The sequence below is a fragment of the Nomascus leucogenys genome, chromosome 3 (genome assembly GCF_006542625.1).
Source record: "Nomascus leucogenys isolate Asia chromosome 3, Asia_NLE_v1, whole genome shotgun sequence".
NCBI lineage: Eukaryota > Metazoa > Chordata > Mammalia > Primates > Hylobatidae > Nomascus > Nomascus leucogenys.
In genome coordinates this window covers 95050433-95074357 of record NC_044383.1, presented here as the reverse complement: position 1 = coordinate 95074357, position 23925 = coordinate 95050433, and the positions used below count along the sequence as shown (strand labels likewise).

At 43.5% G+C, this 23925-nt stretch overlaps 1 protein-coding gene across 1 annotated transcript in view; it reads right to left on the bottom strand.

Moving 5' to 3' along the window:
* Window positions 1–491: 491 nt before the first annotated feature.
* Window positions 492–23925, bottom strand: part of FOXO3 (forkhead box O3) — a 124445-nt gene continuing 101011 nt past the window's right edge. Inside the window, exons 2-3 of the mRNA XM_003255539.4 lie at window positions 20131–21565; window positions 492–5407 (exon numbers count right to left, since the gene is read on the bottom strand). Coding sequence (XP_003255587.1) covers window positions 20165–21565 — 1401 coding nt within the window. The 3' untranslated portion in view covers window positions 492–5407; window positions 20131–20164. The remainder of the gene's footprint in view (window positions 5408–20130; window positions 21566–23925) is intronic.

Here is a 23925-nt window from a genome sequence, read left to right as displayed (position 1 = left end):
TGTTTACGCTGTTGCCACCAGAAGCCTGAAGTGTCGTGTCTGACTTTCAGTATGCGGGTCGGGCAGGAGGGCACTGTTGCCAACCAACGTTCATGTGTTGGACTCACGTGAGGAAGACCTCATCCAGGTCAAGCAACTGACAAGTTAAGACCTCAGACACTCAGTGAGGGCCGTCTCTAAGTCCCAACTCCCTACTTATTCAAAGCTCCCTGGGCAACATGACTCAGAACACACCAAAAGTGGCCATCAGCCACCATGAACTACGCCATAAATCTGCCTTTATTAAGTTGTCTGTTGTCTGTGGAGGTCAGAAGTGGGCCAGAGAAAAAGTTTACTAGGTTCATTTAAAGATTTTGCAATAGAGTCTCTCAGCTCTGTGGCTCTCCCAGCCTGTGGGGGAGTTCCACAGGGAGACCTTGAGATAAACTGCCATTTTATTCCTAGGGTTCAAGAAAGGGGGAGGGAGAACAAAGAGACTTCTTGGAGTAAGATAGAGTGTCACTGATGCTTTATTTACATGCGTCACCATCTCTTTTACAAACTAGATTACGGTTTTAAGTGGAATACACAAGGCAATATCTACAAACACCAAGGAAAGTTAAGTACTGCATCTCTATTTCATTTGGAAAGGGGAAGATTCCCAAATCAAACTGGTTTTGATCCTTAAGAAAGGCGGCAGAGTTAATTCATGGCAACATATGGTTAGACAAAATCTGCAGGAAGAATGCCATATGATAGTGTTCGCACTGAAAGAAGGATGAGGTGCTTCAAATCAAAGTCTGAACTGCTTGACTCTCAGGTGTTTAAATATGGCCACACACCATATTTAGTTCTAGATTATATGGGATATGAGCAAGGAATTGAAACAGATAAGACAGTTTTTACAGATACTGTATACAGATTTTTTTTCCATTCATGCAACTTTTTTCTTAAAAAAAGTTAAACATGTGAAGCCAAAATGCACAATACATTTTTTTAAATATTAACTAATTTTTCTGGTCCTCCTTCACATTTGTTTACATTTCCCATGTACATAATGTGCTAGGACAAGTATACAGGAGAAGACTGATTGCCAGGCAATGAGATAATTTTAGAGAAATAAGTGACCAGACACATAGTTCTTAAAAGCAGCTGCACACGTATTTCTGGAGTGTGGCAAGAGGCCTCATGATCAATCATTCATCAAAGAAAAATATAAACAGATACAACTAAACAAGAGGAAAATATTCCATTCATTTAAACTGCATAAAATGTTACCCACTTAAGATTTAGATAAAATATAATATACTCTTTTATTTGGGCATCTGCTTCAAGACCTCATTTGACAGGCATGATTCCATCAGAACTTCACTTCCTCTAGTAGTACTCTGCCTCCCCGGTCTCCGAGAGAGGCTGGCTTTTTCGTACCTCTTTACTGGTGATTGCATTTCTACCAAAAAAAAAATTTTTTTTTAACATTATGCCTAATCATACAATGTTCACCCAAATACAGCAAGAAAAATAAAACCAGAGTTCGGAGCTATTAGGGTTTCCTTTTTGCTTTGAGAGAGGATGAGTAACTTTTTTTTTTTTTTGACATGGGGTTTCACTCTTGTTCCCCAGGCTGGAGTGCACTGGCGTGATCTCGGCTCACTGCAACCTCCGCCTCCTGGGTTCAAGCGATTCTCCTGCCTCAGCCTCCAGAGTAGCTGGGATTACAGGCATGCGCCACCATGCCAGGCTAATTTTGTATTTTTAATAGAGATGGAGTTTCTCCACGTTGGTCAGGCTGGATAACATTTTTATTTCCCCTCGCAAGCCCTTGGCACCAACATGGAGGACTTCTTTTTGACTGCTTTATTCTTCACAGCCTTTTCCAAGAGATTCAAATCCTCCTTACTCTTTAAGTGGGGTCCACCAGGTAGAGGCGAAGTCTGTCCCCACCATCTTTAAACTGCGTACAAGTTTGGAAGCCACCTGAAATCACACCCTGAGCGGGGCATACTTGTCCTGAGTAGTAAGCCATGGTGTCCTCTCCTCAGGGTGGGGAAGCCACACACACAATGCTAAAAATCAACACCAAAAACAAACACAAAGTCCGCCTTGTACTACACGTGTGAATGATCCTCCCACTAACAGGAGAGACAAACTTCTGAATTTTTAAAATGTGTTTCAGCAATCATATTGCAGAGGATGCAATAAAGGAAACCAAGCTCAGATTCATTCACAGTTAATTGGGTACACTGAGCCTGGCAGCCAGTTCTCATGCCAGGACAGTGAAGGCTTGTGATAAAGCTCTTTCCTAGCTTTGGTAACAGGTATCAGGTTCTGGAGCCCTGGAGAGAACAGCAGATCCCAAGAGCGCATGTCATGTTTTCAACATTAGGTACTCTTCTAATTTCTCATCAAAAAGTAGGCGGCTCCCTAGAGCAGCTTATTTAGAGGCCAAGGGTGGCCTCGGATAGTTCTCATCATAAATCAAACATTACAGCTGCCAGGCCCCTTGAGGCTAAGCATTCTGCTGATATGCTCCAGATCAGAAAATTATTGTTAGGGACCCGTGACACTCACTCAGAATGTGACATGGTGGCCAACGGTTGGCCTGTCCTGGAAGCAGGATCTCAATATAAGGGGCAGAGGGCTCTGGCAGCACCCCTGCCCACTTTAGAACCGGGCTAGTCTCTGGGGCCCTGGCCTCTCTGCAGGTGGCTGAGGGTGAGGGTGCCAGGACCCTAGACAGGCTTCACTACCAGATTCTTGGCTGACCCTCTCCAGGGGCTGGCAGGTCTCTCAGTACTGTTGCTGCACTTGACTTTACCCTGGTCTCAGCTCTCCACAACACTCTACATGTAGATGCTGTTTTAGTTACTTGAAAAAGAAAAAACAAAACAAAACAAAAAACCAAAGCATTCCCTCTTAATTCTCCTGATCTGTTTTGTGCTGCCTTGCCCTTGTACCTTCTCTGTCCCTTCCTCAGCTGTTTCAGAGTAAATGATAATCTGGTTCTAGGACATTCAGTAAGACATTCTGCCTGAAATTCAACAAACGCTAGAAAAGGAGAATAAATGAGATACCACATGTCTGAAAAGAATTCAACGTTTTAAAGTTGAAACTTTCTCACTCCCAAAGCGGCTCCCAGGGTCTGTAAAACTGCAAAGGCAAGTAGCTATTTTGTTAGTTACTTTGCATGTTTCTCTGAACTCAGGACAGTTCTCAGGACCCTCATGCTGGAAGCACTCTGGAATTCTCCTATCCCCCAACCCTTTTCCATCTCACTCCCCACTGCAGCCCCCATGCTACTACTGCCTCTGCAATGCATCCCCACCCAGGGCAGCATCCCTTAGGAAGCTTGGAGAGGCAATCCTCCTTCACTGCCACTGGAAAGTTCTTGCATACAGCACATTACTAAAGAATCCAGGAAGTGGCTAGCATTATTATAAAGGAATATAGTAAGCAAGTCTGGCTCACTGACAAGCAGACCATATGAATAGAATACATAAAAAAATTATACATACTTTAAAAATGAAGATTATAAACGTGTAGCAGTTTAGAAAAGGCAATGTGCTACAGCTCTACTATAACCACAATTGCACAACAATTTACAGATTCAGTAAAAGGCAGGGTGAAATCAACAGGGCCATCGCTCAAACATGGCAACCCAAGCGAGGCAGGAGACGTGTGACAATACCAAATGGAACTCTCATTATGCTAGGAGCTGTGATCACCACCAATATCACCCCCAGAGGAGTTATAAAGCCAAGGCGCACAAGGGGGCCCCTGGTGGCCGGTGGTGTGTGCAGGGGGTTGGGTGGCACGTCTGTGTTGGTGCCCACTGTCACGGTGCAAGCATCAGCAAGAACTCAAGCAGGGAAGTCTGTGCTGAAATACTAGCCTGTATTCCTAAGGCCCATGCATAAGGTTCCATTTTTGTACTGTACATGATAAAATATATTTATACATTTATATGCCTAATGCTTTTTATGCAAAGAAAAGAGTCTTCATATATCACTTTGGAGAAGTATGCATATGCTGTGCTAATCAGAGCATCATTACACCAATTTCATATGTACCAAAGGTGGTCCCAACTATTCCGTCTACCAAAGAAGGTAACGAATATAATCACACTTTCCAGGTTAAACAGAAAGCACCTATACAGCACCATAACTTTTTGAAAACACAACAAAATGAAATCCATAGAAGCAGAAAAAAAAAGTTAAAACTGCCCTATTTTGTACTTCCATTGAGTCACTTGTACAATTACAACCTAAGCTTATATTTAAAAAATCAGTTTGTATGCTATTGCCTCTCACTCATACACTTCTAGCAGATCAGATTATACAGCAAGGCTGAAAATAATCAAGGATGTGTATTTAGGAAAACAGTGAAGTCAGAACTGCCTCAGCAATGACTTGGGTTTTTACTCTTCACACATTTCTCACTGCAAGCTTAATGCTCACCTGTAAGTTCATTTGTTCTGCAAAGCAAAACGGACTTTTTTTTTTTCCTTTTCTTTCTCCTTAAAACTAAACCCTTTAGTGGCATTTGGCAATGAGTGGAGAGCTGAGCTGATTTCTTTCCTGAAAATATCAATATCCTAGTTTCTAACCAGCAGACCAACACTGTTCACATTAGCTGAGGACACTGACAGGAGATCACAGGCCCTACTGATCTGGCACCCGTAGACCTGGTGCTGGGGTCCCGTCCACAGATCACCCTGACTCAGAACTGGAAACACACTGGGCCGGACGCTGTGCTCCACTCATTTTGCCTATGCATGGTTCAGTCCTGGACGGGTGTGCATAGCAAACAATTGTGCCATTGTTCAGTTTTTAGAAAAGGATAATTTTCTACCAAACAAAAGAAGAAAGAAAATCCCCCTTTAGTTTATGTAATTTGTTAGTTTATGGAGTTCCATGCGCTCAAAAGCTTGTGATGCTTGAACCCGGAATGGTAACTGGTACAACATTTTCTTTCTGTTTTTAAATTTGCTAGGGGAAGGACGGTTAACATTTTAACAGAAAAATACCGCAAGTTAATGCATGTGAAAAACTCAGAAAGTCAAAGGAAAACAAACACAAGAACAACACTTAAAACATCCCATAAACCATCGCAATATTAAAACACCACAGAATGGCCGACGGGGGCTCACGGTGTGCTCTGAACGAGGGTGGGTGGTGCTGAGGGGTGCTGTCCTCCACTGGCAGGCGGCTCACCACCCCGTACAAGGAAGATTTTGCATACTTTTTAGAGTTCTGTTCCAAGGGTAAGTGCTTCACCCAGGGTAAGGGGCCATTAACAGTCTCTGCTGGGTTAGGAAAATGGCGTGGGATTCACAAAGGTGTTAAGCTGTAAACGGTATCACTGTCCACTTGCTGAGAGCAGATTTGGCAAAGGGTTTTCTCTGTAGGTCTTGTGTCAGTTTGAGGGTCTAAAGGAGGAGAAAAGAAAACCAGAGATCATTAAGGGCATTGCAACAGCAATAGTGGGCACCTGAGGGCCACCTGTCAAGGCCTCCCATCTCCCTCACCCACCTCAGAGCCCAGGGCTGGCACAGCAAAGCTGCTCTGCTACACCACTTTCAAAGGTCTGAAAGCCTAAGGACAAAGCACAAAGATTACTTACCTTATTTCTCATGTTGTCCTTATTACAAAATGCTCTGAAGTTGAAAAGCCCAAAGGGAATGGGATCATTCACTTTGGGAGATAAACAAACAAAGCCATATTAGGGGTGTTTTGGTGGGTCCTTTTTAGTTAGACGTTCAAGGTGCAGGTAAGATTCTGTTCTAGACTTCTGGACTGAGGGATTTCCTAGGACATGGGACTTTCCATGCTAAAACAAGGAGAGCCGGTCATCCTAAGTAGATGAGTGATATTTTTCTGGTTCTTCTCTACTGGCTATGTGGACTAACTGAATTGCTTACCACCCCTTTCCATGAATACCCCAACACCAGTGGAGATGAAATGGCCACTTTCTATAAAGGCCTTAATAAGTCTGCACTGCTGGGTGTGGGTAATCTTGACTCCCCTACTCCCCACCATAAAAAGAGTAAGTAATTACTAAGTGGGCCATCTTAAGAATTTAAGAAATGGGGTCTTGCTATGTTGCCCAGGCTGGACTTGAACTCCTGGGCTCAAGAGATCCTCCCATCTCAGCCTCCCGAGTAGTTGGGACTACAGGCATGCCAATGCACCTGGCTTAGGAATTTGATTTTTGTATTACAAATTTGGAGAAAAAAATTATATAACACATATATGGCCAAGAAATCCCCCATAAAACACCCCATTAACAATCAACAACATTATTATTCTGCCTCCAATTATTATTTTGTCTTCAATGGAAAGGCACAAAAAAGGTGCTCTTAGAGCATCTGAATTTATACAAGTCTTATTAGATGTCATGTGACCACTGGGCCCAGAAAAGTTAAAGGATGAAAAAAAAGAGTATATTCATAGAGATGTCTTAATAGCAAAAGGACGTGACATGACAGACCTCCAGACATAAGATTCTTTGTTTATGGAGACAGTGTTGACGGTTATGGTGGTAAAGAAACGGCTCTAGGCCAAGAAATGGATAGAAAAGTGGTAGTGAAACAACATGAACTCATGCTTTTCTCACCAGACAAGGTAAATAAGTAATGAAAAAAGCATCAATAAACTCACACACAAAATCACACTATATACATCTGCTTCTCCCACCTTTAGAGGTTGTACTACCGTAGGGTCATCAGGAATTCTCATGAGTGTACTGTAACTTCAATCTCTTCTGTGACTCTGCACTTGCTGGCAATCTTACCTTTCACTCTCAATGTTTGCAAACACAGCAGGACTTAGCATTTACAATGTTACATGCCCACGGTCATATTTACTTATCCTTGTTAAAGCTCCAAATTGAAGCATTTAGGTTGTTTTACTGGAGGCAGGGACAATAAAGTTTAAAAAGAAGCCCCTTTCTTCTTCCTGCCTATCCCTAGGTTTTAGTTTCCCTGGCTGATGGTTTTTTGGGGGCATTCTTTGCTTTGTAAAGCTACTAGATAATATTATCTTGGACTATAAAATAATGGCTTGTTGATTCTAGAGGGAGTAAAAGCTAAAGTAAATACTAGATCTCAGCATCTGTGAAGACCGTAGCTTGCTAAAGTCAGTGCTATTCTAACTACTCTACCTTGCCCCGCAAAGAATGAATGATTAGATAGCGTTTCACAGACACAGTCCTCTGGAAGAGGATTTGGTTTTTTCCCTCACAATAACACTTAATAAACCACCATCCAACATCACTATGTGATCAGTCAGCAGGGGACTCCCATCCCCAAGTCCCCATCCTGACTTACTGTAAGCGCCGAGGGAGAAGCTGTAAAGTACTGCCTAATTCAGATCTCTCTCCAGTTCCCTTGGGTATTAATTATGCAGCCACAGAAGCCAGTGCATAATGGGAAGGTGACACACTTCATTCCCCAAGTACAGAGACAGGGAGTGTGGCTTGCTCCAATGTAGGCTGGGCCAACACAGAAGGAAAGAGGACAGAGGACACCCATGAGCCCCTAACAGAGCACAATTTTGAGCAGAACAGGCTATCACCCCAAAGCCAGGGGTAGGAGGCCCACGTGGGACAGTCTAAAGCACCAACCAACCACAGTCCCCAGGCTTAATATCCATTCCTTCATCAAAAGGCCCCAAATCTTCAGAGAACTCCATTATCAAAAAGGAGATGTGCGAAGCACCACTTTCCCTTTCTGCAGATCGGGGTTGGGGTCACCTGTGAAGCTATGTTCTACAGCTTCCACTGAGGTCTCCCAGGCAATGCCCTCCCAGGGAGGCCTGCTCGGGAAACCACCTTGGTGCTTATAGGCTGAATTGGTAGAGGATTTGGTCCAGGTATAGAGGCAACTCTTGCAGAGGATAAATTTAATACAGAAACTCCCACTCCAGAGAACAGAAAGGCCTTTGGTTTCCTCTGTGACAGAAGGAAAACAGATTGTAAAACACTGAAAATATAGAAGATAAATGTTGAACAGAAATACAATTATCCTTCTCAGAGGAACACCAGAATCACCATTCACAATGAAAACTGGGGTAATAAAAATAATCAAAAGGAAAGCAGCAGCTCATCTGTCTTAGATTTTTAATGGCTCTTCTGTGGCTCAATGTTTGTACATGCTTATCTGATTCAATCAAGGACAGAAAGAGTAGAGGGAGCATATTAAGTGATGAAACCTAGCTACTGAGCTGGGAAAGTCAATGATACTTAGCTTGGGTACAAGTTTCATGGGTTTTAAGAAAGCTCATGTCATTCTTAAATAGTTTAAAGTATGATATTTTAGTTACAAGGTTATTTAGTTAACTGTGAGATTTATGTGTATGTGTTGATGCTCTTCTAGTTTAAAAACACATCGGATTAAGGGGCCAGGCATGGCGGCTTACGCCTGTAGTCCCAGCACTTTGGGAGGCTGAGGCAGGTCCCTTGAGCCCAGGAGTTGGAGACCACCCCGGGCAACATGGCGAAACTCCGTCCCTACCAAAAATACAAAAATTAGTCTCATAACCTGGTCTCAAAATAAATAAATAAAATTTTAAAATGCTGTAAGAAAACACATCAGATTAAGCAAAACTTTTGAAAAGAAAATGAAGCTACAGCTGATGGAACTGTAGTTTACTCTGCAAGTACTAGGCAGTATGCCAATTAACAATAAATACAAAGATGTTGTTCTGTCCCATCAGTGACTTTCAGTAATAAGGGAAGACGCCCTCCCTCCCCTCCCTGCCCAATAAACAAGTGTGAAATCAATTGTTGATACAAAGAAAATGAAATGGGGAGACCAAATAAATGATGAGGTCCATTCTAAAAATATCTACGGATGCTGTCATCTGGTCTCTGGTGAGAGCAAGTCCCTCTATAATCTTGGCATCTGTAGGGAAGACAAGTTTCTGCCTAATTATCACCATAAATCACATGATACTCTAAGAAAGAGAAATGCCTCCAAAAACTACACAAAACATAACAACCCCAATCAACTTTAATCTGGGAATGAAACATAAATGTTCCTACTGCTGTCCTCCCACAACTTAATCCACTGTGAAACATTTTTCAGTAGTGTTTTTATCTTCTTGGCAGAGAAGAACTGAACAGGACCCCAGTACTAAATAGGACATGGAAGGAAAAAGAGATCATAAGTTGAAACCTTAACATCCACAAATCCATGAAGGTTATCAACTGTTTTCCTAGCTAGACAGAACTAGATGATTTGAGGAAAGTTTGCCCCACAAGCAAAAATAAAGTGAAACACCACTTTCCTCACTCTTTAAAAAGAAAGATAATTTTAGCCAAACTTTCAACCCCTAGAGCAAGCTGGGGGACTAAATATGGAACACTTAGGAGAGAAAAGGAATTGATATTCATGCAATCTGACAAGGAAGTCTTACATGGACTCCAGAAGACAGGGGTGGGTTTCAGAGTTTGAATATTTCCATTCAAATACTCAAAGAAATGTCTGCCTGACGCCATCTCTGCTTCATTCCCAGAAGGACTTAAGGGACATGCAATCCACATGAGCCACAGTCATCTGCCAGCATCCACTAAGGCTTGTGTAGCTGGTGTCACCCCAGGAAAACAATGCTTTTGCAGGTTTTGGGTTAGGCAGCCACATCTAATTTTGGAGCATCAAAATGGCACAGTTCCCTTGGAGTTCATCCTCCAGGCAAAACTAATACAGCTCAGGAAAACATGCTAATGCACATCACACTTTGGCTTAATTTGGTCACTTTTCAATATCTTCTAGATGGAAATGGGTGATGAAAAAGAGTCAGAGAGGTTCACGGGAACCAGCCTGATGGTCACTGATGGCAGGGGCCTGGCCAATGAGAATCCAGCCCTCTGCCTGCGACGCACGCCAAACAGAGACATCTTGCATGCCTGCCAAAGAGGAAGATTTAGGAGGTGCAGCTCTGTTAAAATCCATTTTGGCAAAGGCTGTCAAGTTGCCATTTTAGGCACTGAACAGTCTATGAGGGAAACAACAGGTATAGAAGTTTAAGACAGGATGGCAGTAAGGTTTGTATTCAGTTGAGGAGCCTCCCTAAAGGAAAGTCAAATTTCCAGGAAACCCACCTCATTGACTCTGGCAATTTCTAACAGGCAAGTAAAGCACCTGTGGAGAAAGTGAGGATGTTACAGGGAAGCTTAGAATAAGCTTTTCATGGCAAAGACACTCAGGATGTTACCAGAAAGGTACTCAACTACACACATTATTAACAAAACCCCTCCATTTGTGTAAAACACAAGCTTGACTTGTGTAAAGGCTGCCTTGCACTGCCTCCCAGTAGTTCCTGGGCTTGGTCAAGGCAGCAGGTGAACCAGTCTGGGAAGGCTGGTGACAAGGCCCTCCAGAGCCTTCGCCTCCAGGACACCTCAGGGCCTGGACCTGCAGTGGACTGCCCTTCCAGCCAGCCTTTGTGCTGTGCTGATAAAACCCAAGGGAGACACAGGGAGAGAGGTAGCCATCCTCATACTTCATAGCTGAGGGACAAAAAGCTGGGGGCCACCTGCTGGGAGGCACCAGCTTTTCTGTTGCTTAAATTTAGTGATTATTAATGGCTAAAATAAGTTTAAGAATGCCCTATCTCTGACTTTATGTTGAAGCAGGGATTATGTTAACCAATATTCTTCACATATCCAGAGTCGACTATGAATACTAATGTGGCAGAAATATGATAGGTATTGATTTACTGTCAATAGCAAAGTTGCAGAGATTTAGTATTGTCTTAAGATTCTTAGATTTGCAAACCACGTATAATAAATAGTATGTAAACTTTTAGATTACGTTCTTTTTAAAGGCCCAGTTTTTAGGCAAAAAGCCTTTAAAGGGTGTCTGGATCCTCTCTGAATTCATGGTTATTTAACTTTATTATAATATCCAAAACCCTTAGCTGGTAAAGGCCTGTCCTCATCCATGCTTTAAGGCCCACTACTGCTTCTGGGAACAAACCCTCCGCTTGTCCGATGGGTCAGGTTCAAAGACACTTTGCCTGGACGGCTCTTCTTACCAGCCAGCCAATCACCTACATGTTCAGATGGCTCCTCCAGCCCCACCTTCCCTAAGCTATCCTTGACTCAATTCTTATGTCACTCACCTAGTACCTAATCATAATGTGCCTGAAATGGCAACTTTTTCAGGGACTTTGAGCTCCCAACATGTTGAACTCCTTGAAAGCTGAGCAAAGTCTTCAAATCAAATCAAACACTTACGGAGCACCTATTACTTTAAGAGCACTGTCTGGTATCTGCCCTCGTGCAGCACATATTCCAGTGAAAGAAACAGTTTTCTTGATGTCCCAAGTAACCTGGTAAGTTGAAAGTACTAAATGGATGCACTATAAATGTTGGCTGAATCAATGAAAGAACCACCCTCCTGGAAGAACCCTCTCTTCCTCTTTGCCAACTCAAACACTCAGCATCCTTTCATTGCAACTGCTTCCATGACCTACTCATATTTGCCAAGAGTTAGTCTGAGTCCAGGCAGAACCTACTGCCTGGTGGGATATGACCTAGGATTTGCAGTACTTTTTGTGAAAAGGATGGTTTCCAATCATTAAATTGCTAAAACTCCTATTTCTTACAGATGAAAATCAATACAAGGCACAATTTTAACATCCAATTAATTCTCAAGTATTTAATAAAAAGTTTATCTTCTCCCATCCTTTCTGTACATCCCACCATATATATCCTTATCACCAGCCCCCAAATTAAGAGTCTTGCTACTCTAAGTTTCAAGTTGCTGTCGAAGTGATTCACCTTTTAAAAACAATAGGGAATTGTAGTACAGGAGGAAATGTTCAGAGTCATCAACCATGACCTGCATATCACAATGTTTATGTTCGCTGGGTGTGACCCTATCCTGTATGACTCTTCACTGCATTTACTGGGGTGTGTGTATGTGGGGGGCGGGGCAGGGATGAATGATAGGAGTGTGCAGGCTGGGATGCCCTAGATCCCTGGAGGGTGGGTGGAAGTGCAGGTGTAATTGCCAGCCCATCTCAGGGTTTAGCTACCAAATACTGAAGGGAGGGTCTCTAAAGTGCTCTTTTCCTGCTTTAGATACACAGGATTTTGAGAGACAATCTACTTTTTCCAAGTGATTCTGAAACTGAAAACACAGAATCAGCTAGTTGAGTTCTACAAATAGTCCAAACCACCTGTAAGGTATGACCAGGACAGACAGGAGACACAGATGGTGGCCATGTAACAACCATCACACCAGTGCCACAGAGGAACTGAGAGGAACTCCAGGGTGGCTCCACGATTGAGAGAGACAAAGGAACACCCTGAGGCCAGCGGTCTGGCCAGGTGTGCAGATTCTGGTACTGAGGGGAATCTCTGTGTGTGGCCCCGGTGGTCCTCTTCTTACAGGTTGGCCTGCACCTGCACCTCCGTGTAAGTGCCGGCCAGGGCTGCCTCCCACGGGGCACCCCACCCCAGCCAGCAGGGCAGTCTGAGTAGAATCTGACGGGTGGGACAGGGAGTGCTTTGGCTTGTGTTACTCGATGGGCAGGCAGCATTTTCAGGTAAACATTAGACCTTCTAACAGGTCTATTAGTCAAGACGTTTTCTGATTACTTATAACTATGTTGGGCGGTATTGCTGTCTGATCTTTTTTGAACATACAAATGACCAATGAAAGCTCCAATTAATTATAGTGGCATATACAGAAATGAAGGCCTAGTGGAAATTAACTGAAAATTTCGACCTCAGAACTCTTGGACTCCTACCTCTGGCCTTCTCTTCTTAGTCACTGATTTCCCCTGAAGAATCAAGTCAAACACTCCACACAAACATAAGCACATTAAAAAAAAAAAAGAAAACAAAAAAACCCCACAACCTTATGGCTCAGACTTCTTTCATCAGAGACAAAGCAGGAAAAGAAGAGGGAAGGGAGACGGAGAGAAAGAAGAAGAAAGAGGACGAGAGAGGAAGAGACAGGGAGAGGGAGAGGGAGGGAGAGAGAGGAGACATACTGACATCCAAACCTTCAATCAAATCAAGACTGTCAATTACAGTTTTAGCCTTCAGAAACACTGGAATTACCCTCTGAGACTTCGTGACTAAGTGATCCTATTCTTTAATAAACGAATGCCATGGATTTTAGCAAAAAATAGGTTATTAAAAACAAAGTCGACCTAAAATTACAAACTAAGGTCCACATCTATTACTGAGCAGGAAAGACACAAAAGACCTGCATCCCAGTGTCCAGTGGCTCTACAGGGCAGTGTATTTTAGTCCCTGGCCTGGCTGCTGCTTATTTAGAAGCGCCTAGAGAAGAACAGCCTATTTTTTTTCTGGGTTTTCACTCAACTTAGAATTGGAAGAGATGTTAAGGGTACAATGACTGTCTTTTCTGAACTTCAAATTGTATCACAGTAACTAATAAGCGATAAACCACCAGCTCTGGTGAGACCCAAGGCCAGACTACTGCCAACACCATGCTATCATGTGCCAGTCTTTCTGCTCCAAGACAGCCTAGGAGGGACTGCAATGGCTCTTAATCTCTCTGAGTGGCTTGGGATGACCAGCATTGGGAAGACAAAGATGGCATTGCCAGGTTCCTCCCAACAGCAGGAGAGGCTCAGGCTTGAGGCTCTGAGGCAGCTGAAAAGAGCAGGGTGGGGCGTCTCCTTCAGCGGGACTTGCTGCTAGCCCCTGTGGACACTGATGGGTACCCATGCTAAGCAGAGCTGAAGCCAGACAGCTGGGACTTCTCAGGCGATCCTTTAAAGATGCTAATGGAGCACTCTGGATACCACATACAGCTCTCCTCACACCATCTGTAGCATTAGTTTCGTTTAACAGCCCCTTTAATGAGTACCCCCAAACTGGTAGGCAGAACTTCTAAGGGACGTTGATTCTGGAAATAAAAGTTCTCACACCAACAGGTAATTTTTTTTTGAAAAAAATTTTTTTTTAATGAAAAACCCAGTGGAATCTAGACTGAGGAAAACAGCCACTCTTTCTGCCCATAGTTTAAGACTGGCGTGGCTGCTTCTGGCTTCCACTATTAACCTCTGGAGCTGTTTTAAATGACAATAAACATTAAATAACATTTTTAAAAAGGTGCCAGAAGACATTAGCCCATATCAGAGGTAGTCCTTCTAGGAGCTGTGTGAGGCAAGTTTTAATTTTAACCTCATTTTATAAATAAGCAAACTGAAACTGAGAGATGAGGGACTTGACTGCAGGACACACAGCCATGAAAAAGGCAGCCTTCTGCTGCAAGTCCCACAGCTCCTCTGCCATCCCACAGGATCTCACTTAACTTGGAGTGGGCTGCAGGGGAGGCTTTTTTAATCCACAGCTCCCTCAGAGCTGAGCCCCAGGGACAGTGTGCTGAAGTGGGCGGCTCATGTCCAACCGTGATGAACTCACCAGCTCTAGAAATCAAACATAAAGTGCTCTGCAGAGCTTTTAAAAGAAACCAGCATCTGGATTCAGCCTGAACTCTGACCTGTTAGTACAGAGCTCCTCAAGTCTTAGGGTCTGTGTTTTTGTGGAATAGACCATGTGATAATGGAACAGAACCCCTGAATGCAGGGTTGTCCCAGAAAACCAGGCACATCAGGCTGCCACACCACATGCACCTCTGCTCCAACCTTGTGAGGAAGGCAGTCTTTGGCTCTATGACAAACTGTCATTGCCACTGCCACCACTTTCCCCACTAGGCCACGCATTCTTTAAGGGAGGGACCCTTTTCATCCACTTCTATCCCCTGTGCCCAGCAGGTACTCAACAGATGAACTGTGCTTAATGATTTCAGGACTTTCTTGAGCACTTCTACCAACACGGGCCTACCACTTTGCTGGGCAGCTAGCCCATGCATGGATATGGCTGAGAAACACTAGATATATGACAAGGTCATACAAAACACTCAGCAAGAAAGGGAGGAGAAGGGCAAAGAAGCCCTAGTCTCCAAGGGGGTGCTGACTCCTTTCAGCAAAACTCTAGGACAGCATTTCTTAAGGGCATTCCTTAGAACACTGGTGCTATGGTTTCTTGAAGAAAAAGGATTTGATTCAAGATATCAAACACCTTTAGGAAACACTGCATAACATATCCCACCCTAGAAGGTTCATAATGTGTATTAACCTTTAAGGCTCTGAGAAGTTCTCTTGGAAACAATGCAATTTGTCTTTGTTTAACATGGTATTTCTTAAACTTATTTGACCACAGAATCCATTTTCCATTTCACTATCTTGAGGATCTATGACTGTCTTGAGGATCTAGTATTCCGAGAAACATTTTGAGAAACATTGACTTATAGGACCTCTAAATACTAATTTGCAAAAACACATTTTAAATTCATTTTAGTTTCTGAAACTTTAAACTTCAAAACAATTTGGAGGATTGGGGAAAGCAATACTTTGAAATTCAATGAACACATCAACAAAATCAGGGTGAAGCAGGTGGTGTCTCTTGCAAGGTGGAGAATCTCCATCTTGGGATCAAAGTCCAGTAAATATGTGTCTCCAAGTCAGGGAAGAGAAAGCAGTCCGCAAACATTCTCCCACTTGGCCCAAGGCCAAGGAGGACCTCTAGGAGGCAATCTCTCCAGCAACGGCAAAGCGGATCCCAGAAAGCCCCCTTCTCCCATCTCCATATAGAAAGGTAAGCCTGTGAGAAGCACAGGTGGCCCCTGGGGGAAGACTCTACTGATAGAAAATGTTGTTTACAAGATGCTGCTAAGCATTATGAACACTCTAAGTTATAAATAGTAATTCTGGTGATTTTCACCCTGTTTATTTATGTTCTACATGAGCTCTCTGGACAGAAGAGACCTTCAACAAAGCTGTTTATAAATGCAACTGCTTGAAGGAGGAGCCACTCAGGCTCTGTCTCCATGCTTAGCAGGCTGGCCAGAGGTGAAAACAGGTGAATTTTATAAAACCAACAGGCCCAGGAGGAGCAGCCTTCATGCTAAATGTCACTGCTTTTCAGGAAAAAATAGCGTATGTAGCGAGTGTACCAGCCTCTACAAAGAAAACCCCTTTTTATGGCCATATCAATTTTCTCTTGTGCTCATCGACACTAAAAAGATCCCAACATTCTCTCCCTGAACGACAGTTCAGACTTTTGGCTTTTTTTAAAAGGTAAGAATAAAGATCCCCGAAGACGCAGAATTCTTCAGGCTAGCATACTATAACCAAAGACTATAGTCATAGGTACAAATAGCAGAATATATTCTCCAGGTAATTAATAACAGATTCATATTTATCAGATGTTACATTCCCTAAAACAGAAATATCCACATCAATAAAAAACACGATATAGTCTATATTACCTGTATTTGGTTAAAATTAGTCTTATCCCCAACATAAATTTTAAAGACATACTAGAATCACAGCATTCAAACATCAGTCAAACAGGCATCAAAGATTTACTCCTTTTGGGAAGTAGCCTACATGTAAATTCTAAATGGCTTCCAATACTGCAGCCTGCTGATGCCACACTAGTACACAACTATTTCTTTCTAGCTCCATATCATAACACAGACTTCACCAGGTCCATTTCACAGACAAAATGTTAGGGTTCAAGTTTAAAATTATACATACTATGCACCTTTAAAACTTGATGAGGCTGTCTTCTTTTGACAAATGAGAAACCTAATGTTCTATGAGATTGAGTGATGTGGCAGAGACAAGAAGAGAACCACCCCTCCCCTCTCCATCTGGGCTTTTGCTGGTGGATGTTTCCCAGTCTTTATGTAAAGTGCTTTAAACTAAATATTGGGCTGCTCCCTAATGGTGTCTCCAAATGTCAAAAGATGAAGATGAATGAAAGCTTGTGAATGCAGGCATCTTTGATATCAAATTAAGGTGAGACTGAAGCTGGTTCCCTCAGAGAGGACACATGTCGAACTCAAGAGGGCTGACCGGAAGCTCGAGCTTGCAGCACTACATCAGCTCATGACCATCTCTGCTACCAACTGTAAGCACGTGCACCAAGCTTTATGAACACCTGAGAGAACACAGTGCCCTTCAAAACCCAGCAGCCAGCCCTCCAAAAAAGTACGGCTATTTTTTCTTTTCCAGTTAGACCTAAGGGTCAAAGGATTCTACACGTGGTCTAAAATGAATGACATGTGTGAAACACCCAGCCCTCCAGAGAAGTATCTTGCCACAGCTCCCCAGCAAGACTGCCTGTCAACTGAGCAGACCACTCCATTAACACAAGAAGGCTCAGATTCAGCATCACATGACCTTCTTCTGTGAGCAAGCCAGGAATTCAGTCTGGAGAAACACTAAGAAGAAGTTAAACCAAGAAAGTTATTAGAGAGTGACTCTTGGGAAGCTGGGACACTTAATTTGAGAGAAGTGGGGTGTCAGAGTCTGACCTCAGCCCCGTTCTGTGAATTTAGGAGAGTCTTCAATGAAGTGACAGTCACAGTTAAGTTTTAAAGTAAAAAATACACTTCAGGTTGCATGTGCTCCTGGCTGCTGAAAGGAACAATGGATTCCAAGCAAAAATGGAAATCCTGAACCAGAAACTAGATCCCCTCACAGCCCCCACTGTCCTTTGGATGGTTCTTTAAATGCTCTGTGGTCATACTGAGCTAGTCTACTTTCAGGAAAATTTGGTGACTTTTCATTTTTAGCTGAAGAAGTATCTTTTCAAAACAACCTCCCCCAAAATATTCTGAGGCGAAGATGACCCTAAGGCTCCATTAGGATATAACAATGAAATGCATTATCCTCAATGCAATCATTTATTATCATCATCAAAATCAGAGTTCACCAGATAAACTTTAAAAATCTAAGTATTTAAATCTCCCTTAATTTTTTGTACAATCCTTTAGAATTACACATATACGAGAAAGATCTGCTGTTCAACCAAAAGGGAAACCAACACTTGAAAAATTAGACAAAAACTGACACTACATTTTCTTCTGAACACATTTTTTCCAACGAACTAGAAAGTGGCCTCCTTACAATTACACTCAAATTAAAACTTGTGTCTTTAAAAGCCTATTTTTAAAGGAAGACAAACCACTTATTCTTTTAAAAGCCAAACATCTACATTTCTAAAGACAAATCTTCCACATTCTTCTCCTTAAAGGAAGACAAACTAGTCTTCTAAAAGGCCAATTATCTACATTTCTAAAGTCAAATCTCCAGTAGCCCAAGTTCTGGTATGGCACTGAACTGGCTGGCATGGAAGTACTATCACCCTACTTAGCTTCCATTACAGTCTTTGCACCATCTCAAGGGCTACTAAATGACTGAAATCAGATATCTGAGTTCCATTAGGGGTCTCTTATGCCTGAGAAAGTTGAGAGGCTTTAGCATCACAACACTCTTTTAACATTCCCCTTTCTGCAACTACCCATGAGCTGGAGTGAGCTCACCATAGGAGACCCCTGTAAGTCCTTCATCATGGCAGAGGGTTAAACAAGGCTCAAGTTTTTACGGCTTTGAATTCCCTTGCCTTTTACACCACTTAAAGAAGCCTGTAAGTAGCTTGCTGAGACTAAAACAAAACAAAGCAAAAGGGCTGGGGCACAGAACAGAACCCGTTGACATCGGGGCGGCTAGGGGTGCAAACCTGTTGGTAGAAGATCCCAGTGTTCATCTTACTTATTGAGGACAGTTTTTAGGGAAAGCAAATCTGCTACTTTGACCCCAGTTCAGAGCACTTCCCTCCCCCAACCTTTTTTTTTAACCAGTTAGAGAGAATAAGGGAAGAACTACTACAGGGGTTCAAGCCATGTAAGAAACAAATCTAGCTCTGTAACCTTGGGAAAACTACTTAACCTCTCTGGGCTACCTGCTTGCCCATTTGTCAGTATACCTAGTTGCATGGTACATATTTCAGCCCACTGCAGTTTCACATGCTTTAGTGCATTTGATTCTTGTAATAACCCTGTGAAGTAATGGGGGCTATTATCCTCATTTTATAGAACTGGAAATTGAGACTCAGAGACCTAAGACACAACCATAGTGGTAGCAAGAAAGTGGTAGAAGTGGGCCTGAACCTCAATTCCTGATTTTAATCAAATGCTTTTCTTACCACATCACACTGTGAATCTTTGTGGTTCCAAGAACATTAAAATGCCACAATTGAAAAAATCTCCATCACCATTCACAACCTGTGTCACTCTATGTTTGGAAACTGCTGACATCATTTATAGTTTGGGGAACAAGCAGAAGCACATGAGTAAGTACTCCCTCATACAAACACTTGTGTTTTCAAATTAATTTTTTGGCTTTTTTTTTTTTCTAAGAGATAGGTTCTTGCTCTATGGCCCAGGATGGAGTGCAGTGGCACGATCATGACTCACTGCAGCCTCAAACTCCTGGGCTCAAGGGATTCTCCTGAGAAGCAGGGGCTACAGGTGTGTGTCACCATACCCAGGTAATTTTTTAAGTTTTCTGTAGAGACGGAGTCTTGCTATGTTGCCCATGCTGGTCTATGACTCCTGGCCTCAAGCAATTCCTGCTTCAGTCTCCCATAGTTGTAGGATTATAGGCAGGAGACACTGTGCCTGGCCTCTTACTTTTTTAAAGGCTTAGCTCTTGAGTGCTAGCTAATAAAGATGGTTAGTACTAAGATAATTAACAGATTTTGCTGCTGTTAGAAATATTCATATATGAAAGAGTCTAGAATACATATTCTGCAGGTAAATTAAAAGTACCTGCCAATCATTACTTTACAAGGAAAAAAAGATGAAGAACTTGTAACACTGAAGATTGACAAAAGCAGTGATGGACCAGAGAGTCTTTCTAGGAAAGCCCTTTGGCTGGGATCCTTAACCCTGAAGTATGACCCAAGCTTCCCATTCCTCTCCTTCTCTTCTCATCCATCCATCAAATAGGGCAACCTGCGTCACAGGCCAGTGAGGATAACTGGATGCAAAAAAGAATGCGATCTCTGAATGCGTACGTGTTCTCTTCACGAGCAGTAAATTTCTGAACTATGAGCAAACTGTGGGGGGCGGGAGGCACCTGACAGCCCTATTTGGTTTGCAGGTAAAACCCTGAGATGGAACTGGCTGGGAGGCATATTATGTGCACTGCTCATAATAATAAAGTTCAAAGTAAAGAGAAGACAGGCTCCCCCAGAGATCCCCCCTCATCCCCATATTGTTATTTTTATGCCATAGCATTGGGCACTGACCTGCTTTGCCCACTTCCCCTTCCTCAGTGATCCTTCAGCCTGGCACCCAGCTCTGAGATGAGGCCTGCTTAGCACCAGTGAAGTTCCCCACGTTCAAACCAACAACATTCTGTGTGGAGATGAGGGAATCAAAGTTAAAATCCAACCCATCAGCATCCATGAGTTCACTACGGATAATGGACTCCATGTCACATTCCAAGCTCCCATTGAACATGTCCAGGTCCAAGTCGCTGGGGAACTTCTCATGGCCCATGACGGGCAGGTTTGCACTAGTTGAGTACAAGGAGGAGCCTGAGAGAGAGTCCGAGAGGGTTTGCATAGACTGGCTGACAGGAGACTGCTGCTGGTGTTTGGCTGACCCAAGGCTGCTGGACTCACTCAAGCCCATGTTGCTGACAGAATTCGACAAGGCACGGCTGCCACCAAGAGCGCCCTGGGTTTGGTGCTGGTGGTGGAGCAAGTTCTGATTGACCAAACTTCCCTGGTTAGGCTGGGCAGCAAAGGACATCATCGGATCATTGCGAAGCATCACGTTCCGGCGGGAATTCTGGGCAGACACAGCGGTGCTGGCCTGAGACATCAAGGGGTCTGACTGTGTCATCATAACATCGCTGTGGCTAAGTGAGTCCGAAGTGAGCAGGTCCTGGAGTGTCTGGTTACCATAGTGTGACATGGAAGAGAAGGTAGCTGGCTTGTTCTCTTGGATGGTCTGCATGGGAGACTGGCGTAGGGAGTTCAGAGATGAAGGTCCAAACACCGTGCTATTAAAGGAGCTGGCTGGGGAGCCCAGGCCCGAGCCCTTGGTGGTGTACGGGAAGCTAGAGCTCCGCTGCATGAGTCCCCCAGTGGGCGATGGCTGGGATGGCGGCAGCGTGATGTTATCTAGCAGGTCGTCCATGAGGTTTTCAGTCAGCCCATCATTCAGATTCATGGTGCCCGCCATATCAGTCAGCCGCGGCAGTTCCACCGTGCACGGCTTGCTTACTGAAGGTGACAGGCTGGCTGAGCTGCTGTAGAGCATGGGCGAGAGAGGCGCATCGTCGTCCTGGACTTCATCCAACTCTGTGCTTGCCATGATGGGCGACAGGCGGCCACTGACTGTGCTGGCGTTAGAATTGGTGCGTGAACGGAAGTCCGTCCACGCATCCAGCTCATCACTGCTGCGTGACGTGGGGCTGCCAGGCCACTTGGAGAGCTGGGAGGGACTGTCGTCAGCTGATTCGGGGGCTGTCTGCAGGGCTGCCTTCTTCTTGGCTGCGCGGCCACGGCTCTTGGTATACTTGTTGCTGTTGTCCATGGAGACAGCCCGCCGCCGGGGGGCTTTTCCGCTCTTCCCCCCATCAGGGTTGATGATCCACCAAGAGCTCTTGCCAGTTCCCTCATTCTGGACCCGCATGAATCGACTATGCAGTGACAGGTTGTGCCGGATAGAGTTCTGCAGGGAGAAAAGAAAATACAGAGTATGAACCAGAATGGTCCAAAACCGAGCATCCAGATGATAGAGTAAACCAGACTCCTCATTCATTTTTTATTTTATTTTTTTGAGACAAGGTCTCACTCTGCTGCCCATGCTGGAATGCAGTGGTGCAGCCTCAACCTCCTGGGCTGAAGCGATCCTGAAGCACCTGTAACTGGGACTACAGGTGCGTGCCACTAAGCCCGGTTAATTGTTGTATTTTTTGTACAGATGGGGTTTTCCATGTTACCCAGGCTGGTCTCAAACTGCTGGACTCAAGAGATCCTCCCACCTTGGCCTCCCAAAGTGCTAGGATTATAGGCATGAGCCACCACGCTGGCCAACTCCTCATTTTTTAAAGCTGCCTCAAAGGTTAAAAAAAATCCATCCTAATTCAAAAAGACACATATCTGCATGACCCTCTTTGAGAATAAAATGACATGTTAAATGGCAGTTTTCATATCTAGGGGGAAGGGAGATGATTTCATGTCCAAGAGATGCTGGGAATAGATAAGCTCACCGATAGTAGTTTTCCCCAAATTCCTGGCCTTTCTGAAATTATATTGCCCATATTGAAAGGCCCAAATTCCTGGCCTTTCTGTAATTATATTGCCCATATTAAAGTTCACACTTGGAATTTACTACCACACTCCTCTGTCCCCTGCACTTTGCAACAAACTTCCCCGGCTCTCTAAGGGTAATTAATCACCTGGTGGAGGGCTATTTTATTTTCACATGGTCCCCTCCTCCACTAGTATAGAGGCACAACATCTACCTTTTCTTAACTACTTCTGTGAATTAAGAACTGATGAGAATTTTTACCTAACCTTTCTATGACTCCATCTCTTCCTGCCAGATTTTACACCTTACCATGTAACTCTTGCAGACATAAGAAGTGTGGAGCAGGATTTGCCAGGTTGATTAGAGAAGTAGGCAAGTCTCCCATTCAGAAGAATTCAACTAATTAATATAGACACTTGCCTGTCAAGTGTGGGCTGAGCATAGTAACTTCCTTAGAAAGACTACAGTATGAAAAGGAGGGAAAAGAGCAACTTTAGAGTGGAGAAACTGACAAACACTATTTCAGTCCGGTGATCGGGGTCAATATCTACAAGGATAAGATGAGCTGATAATATGTACCCTTGATATGACATGATGAGAATGGCACCTTCTGTGGTCTGCCTTCCAAAGCCCATAACCTCAGTCTAAGCATGAGAAAGACATCAGACACATTTCAATTAAGGGACATTTACAAAATGCCTATTCAGTACTTCTCAAAACGGTCACAGCCGAGAACAGCCTAAGGAGATATGATGGCTAAAGGTAATATGGTATGCTGGATGGAATCCTGGAACAAAAAAAGAACATTAAGTAAAAATGAAAGAAATCTGAAGCAAGTACGAACTTAAGTTAATAATAATATATCCATATTGATTTATCAGTTGTGACAAATGTCACATACTATAAGATGTTAACCACAGGGGAAACTTGATATTGGGTGTATGGGAACTCTCTACTATGTCTGCAACTTTTCTGTAAATTTAAAAGTATCCTAAAATAAAATATTTACTTAAAAAGTAGGGCAAAATACCCTCAGAACTCTAGTGACTGCACCCATCTTGCAAGAATTCTCCTCCTGGCTTGGCAGATACACCCAGTTGACAGTGATGACCCAGATTCAGTCCTATCTCTGCCACTGACCAACCATGTGACCCTGAACAAATCTAATTTGTCTGCAACAACTGCAGTTCCCCACCTTCATTATGGCTATAATCATATCCAAACCATCTCTGTACAGGGATGACGTAAGGATGACAAAAATATATTTCAGAAGCCAGTCATGCTATGAAGTCAGGGTGTTCTTACTGCTATTATAAAACACAGAGTCCATGGTGAAAGGAGTTCATGGCCTGCAGCAGGCTCATTCTAATCTGTAAAATGCCTCATGTGCAGTAAAAGGGAGGAGCTGATGGATCTGCATGCTCCACATCCGGAACAGTACCTGCAGGCCAGATGAGTTTTTATTTGCAAGTTAAAGACAAAAGATATTGCCTGATGCTACTGTCCATATATTCAATATGGACAATCCTAAAAGTTATATATACATATATATATTTGTTTAAATTGGCAATCACCAACTGTATTTATGTAGAAGATACAAATACATGTTTCTACCAGAATGTTCCCCCCGCCGCCCGAGACAGAGTCTCACTCTGTCACCCAGGCTGGAGTGCAATGGCTTGATCTCGGCTCACTGCAATCTCCGCCTCCAGGGTTCAAGTGATTCTCCCACCTCAGCCTCCCGAGTAGCTGGGATTACAGGTGCGTGCCACCACACC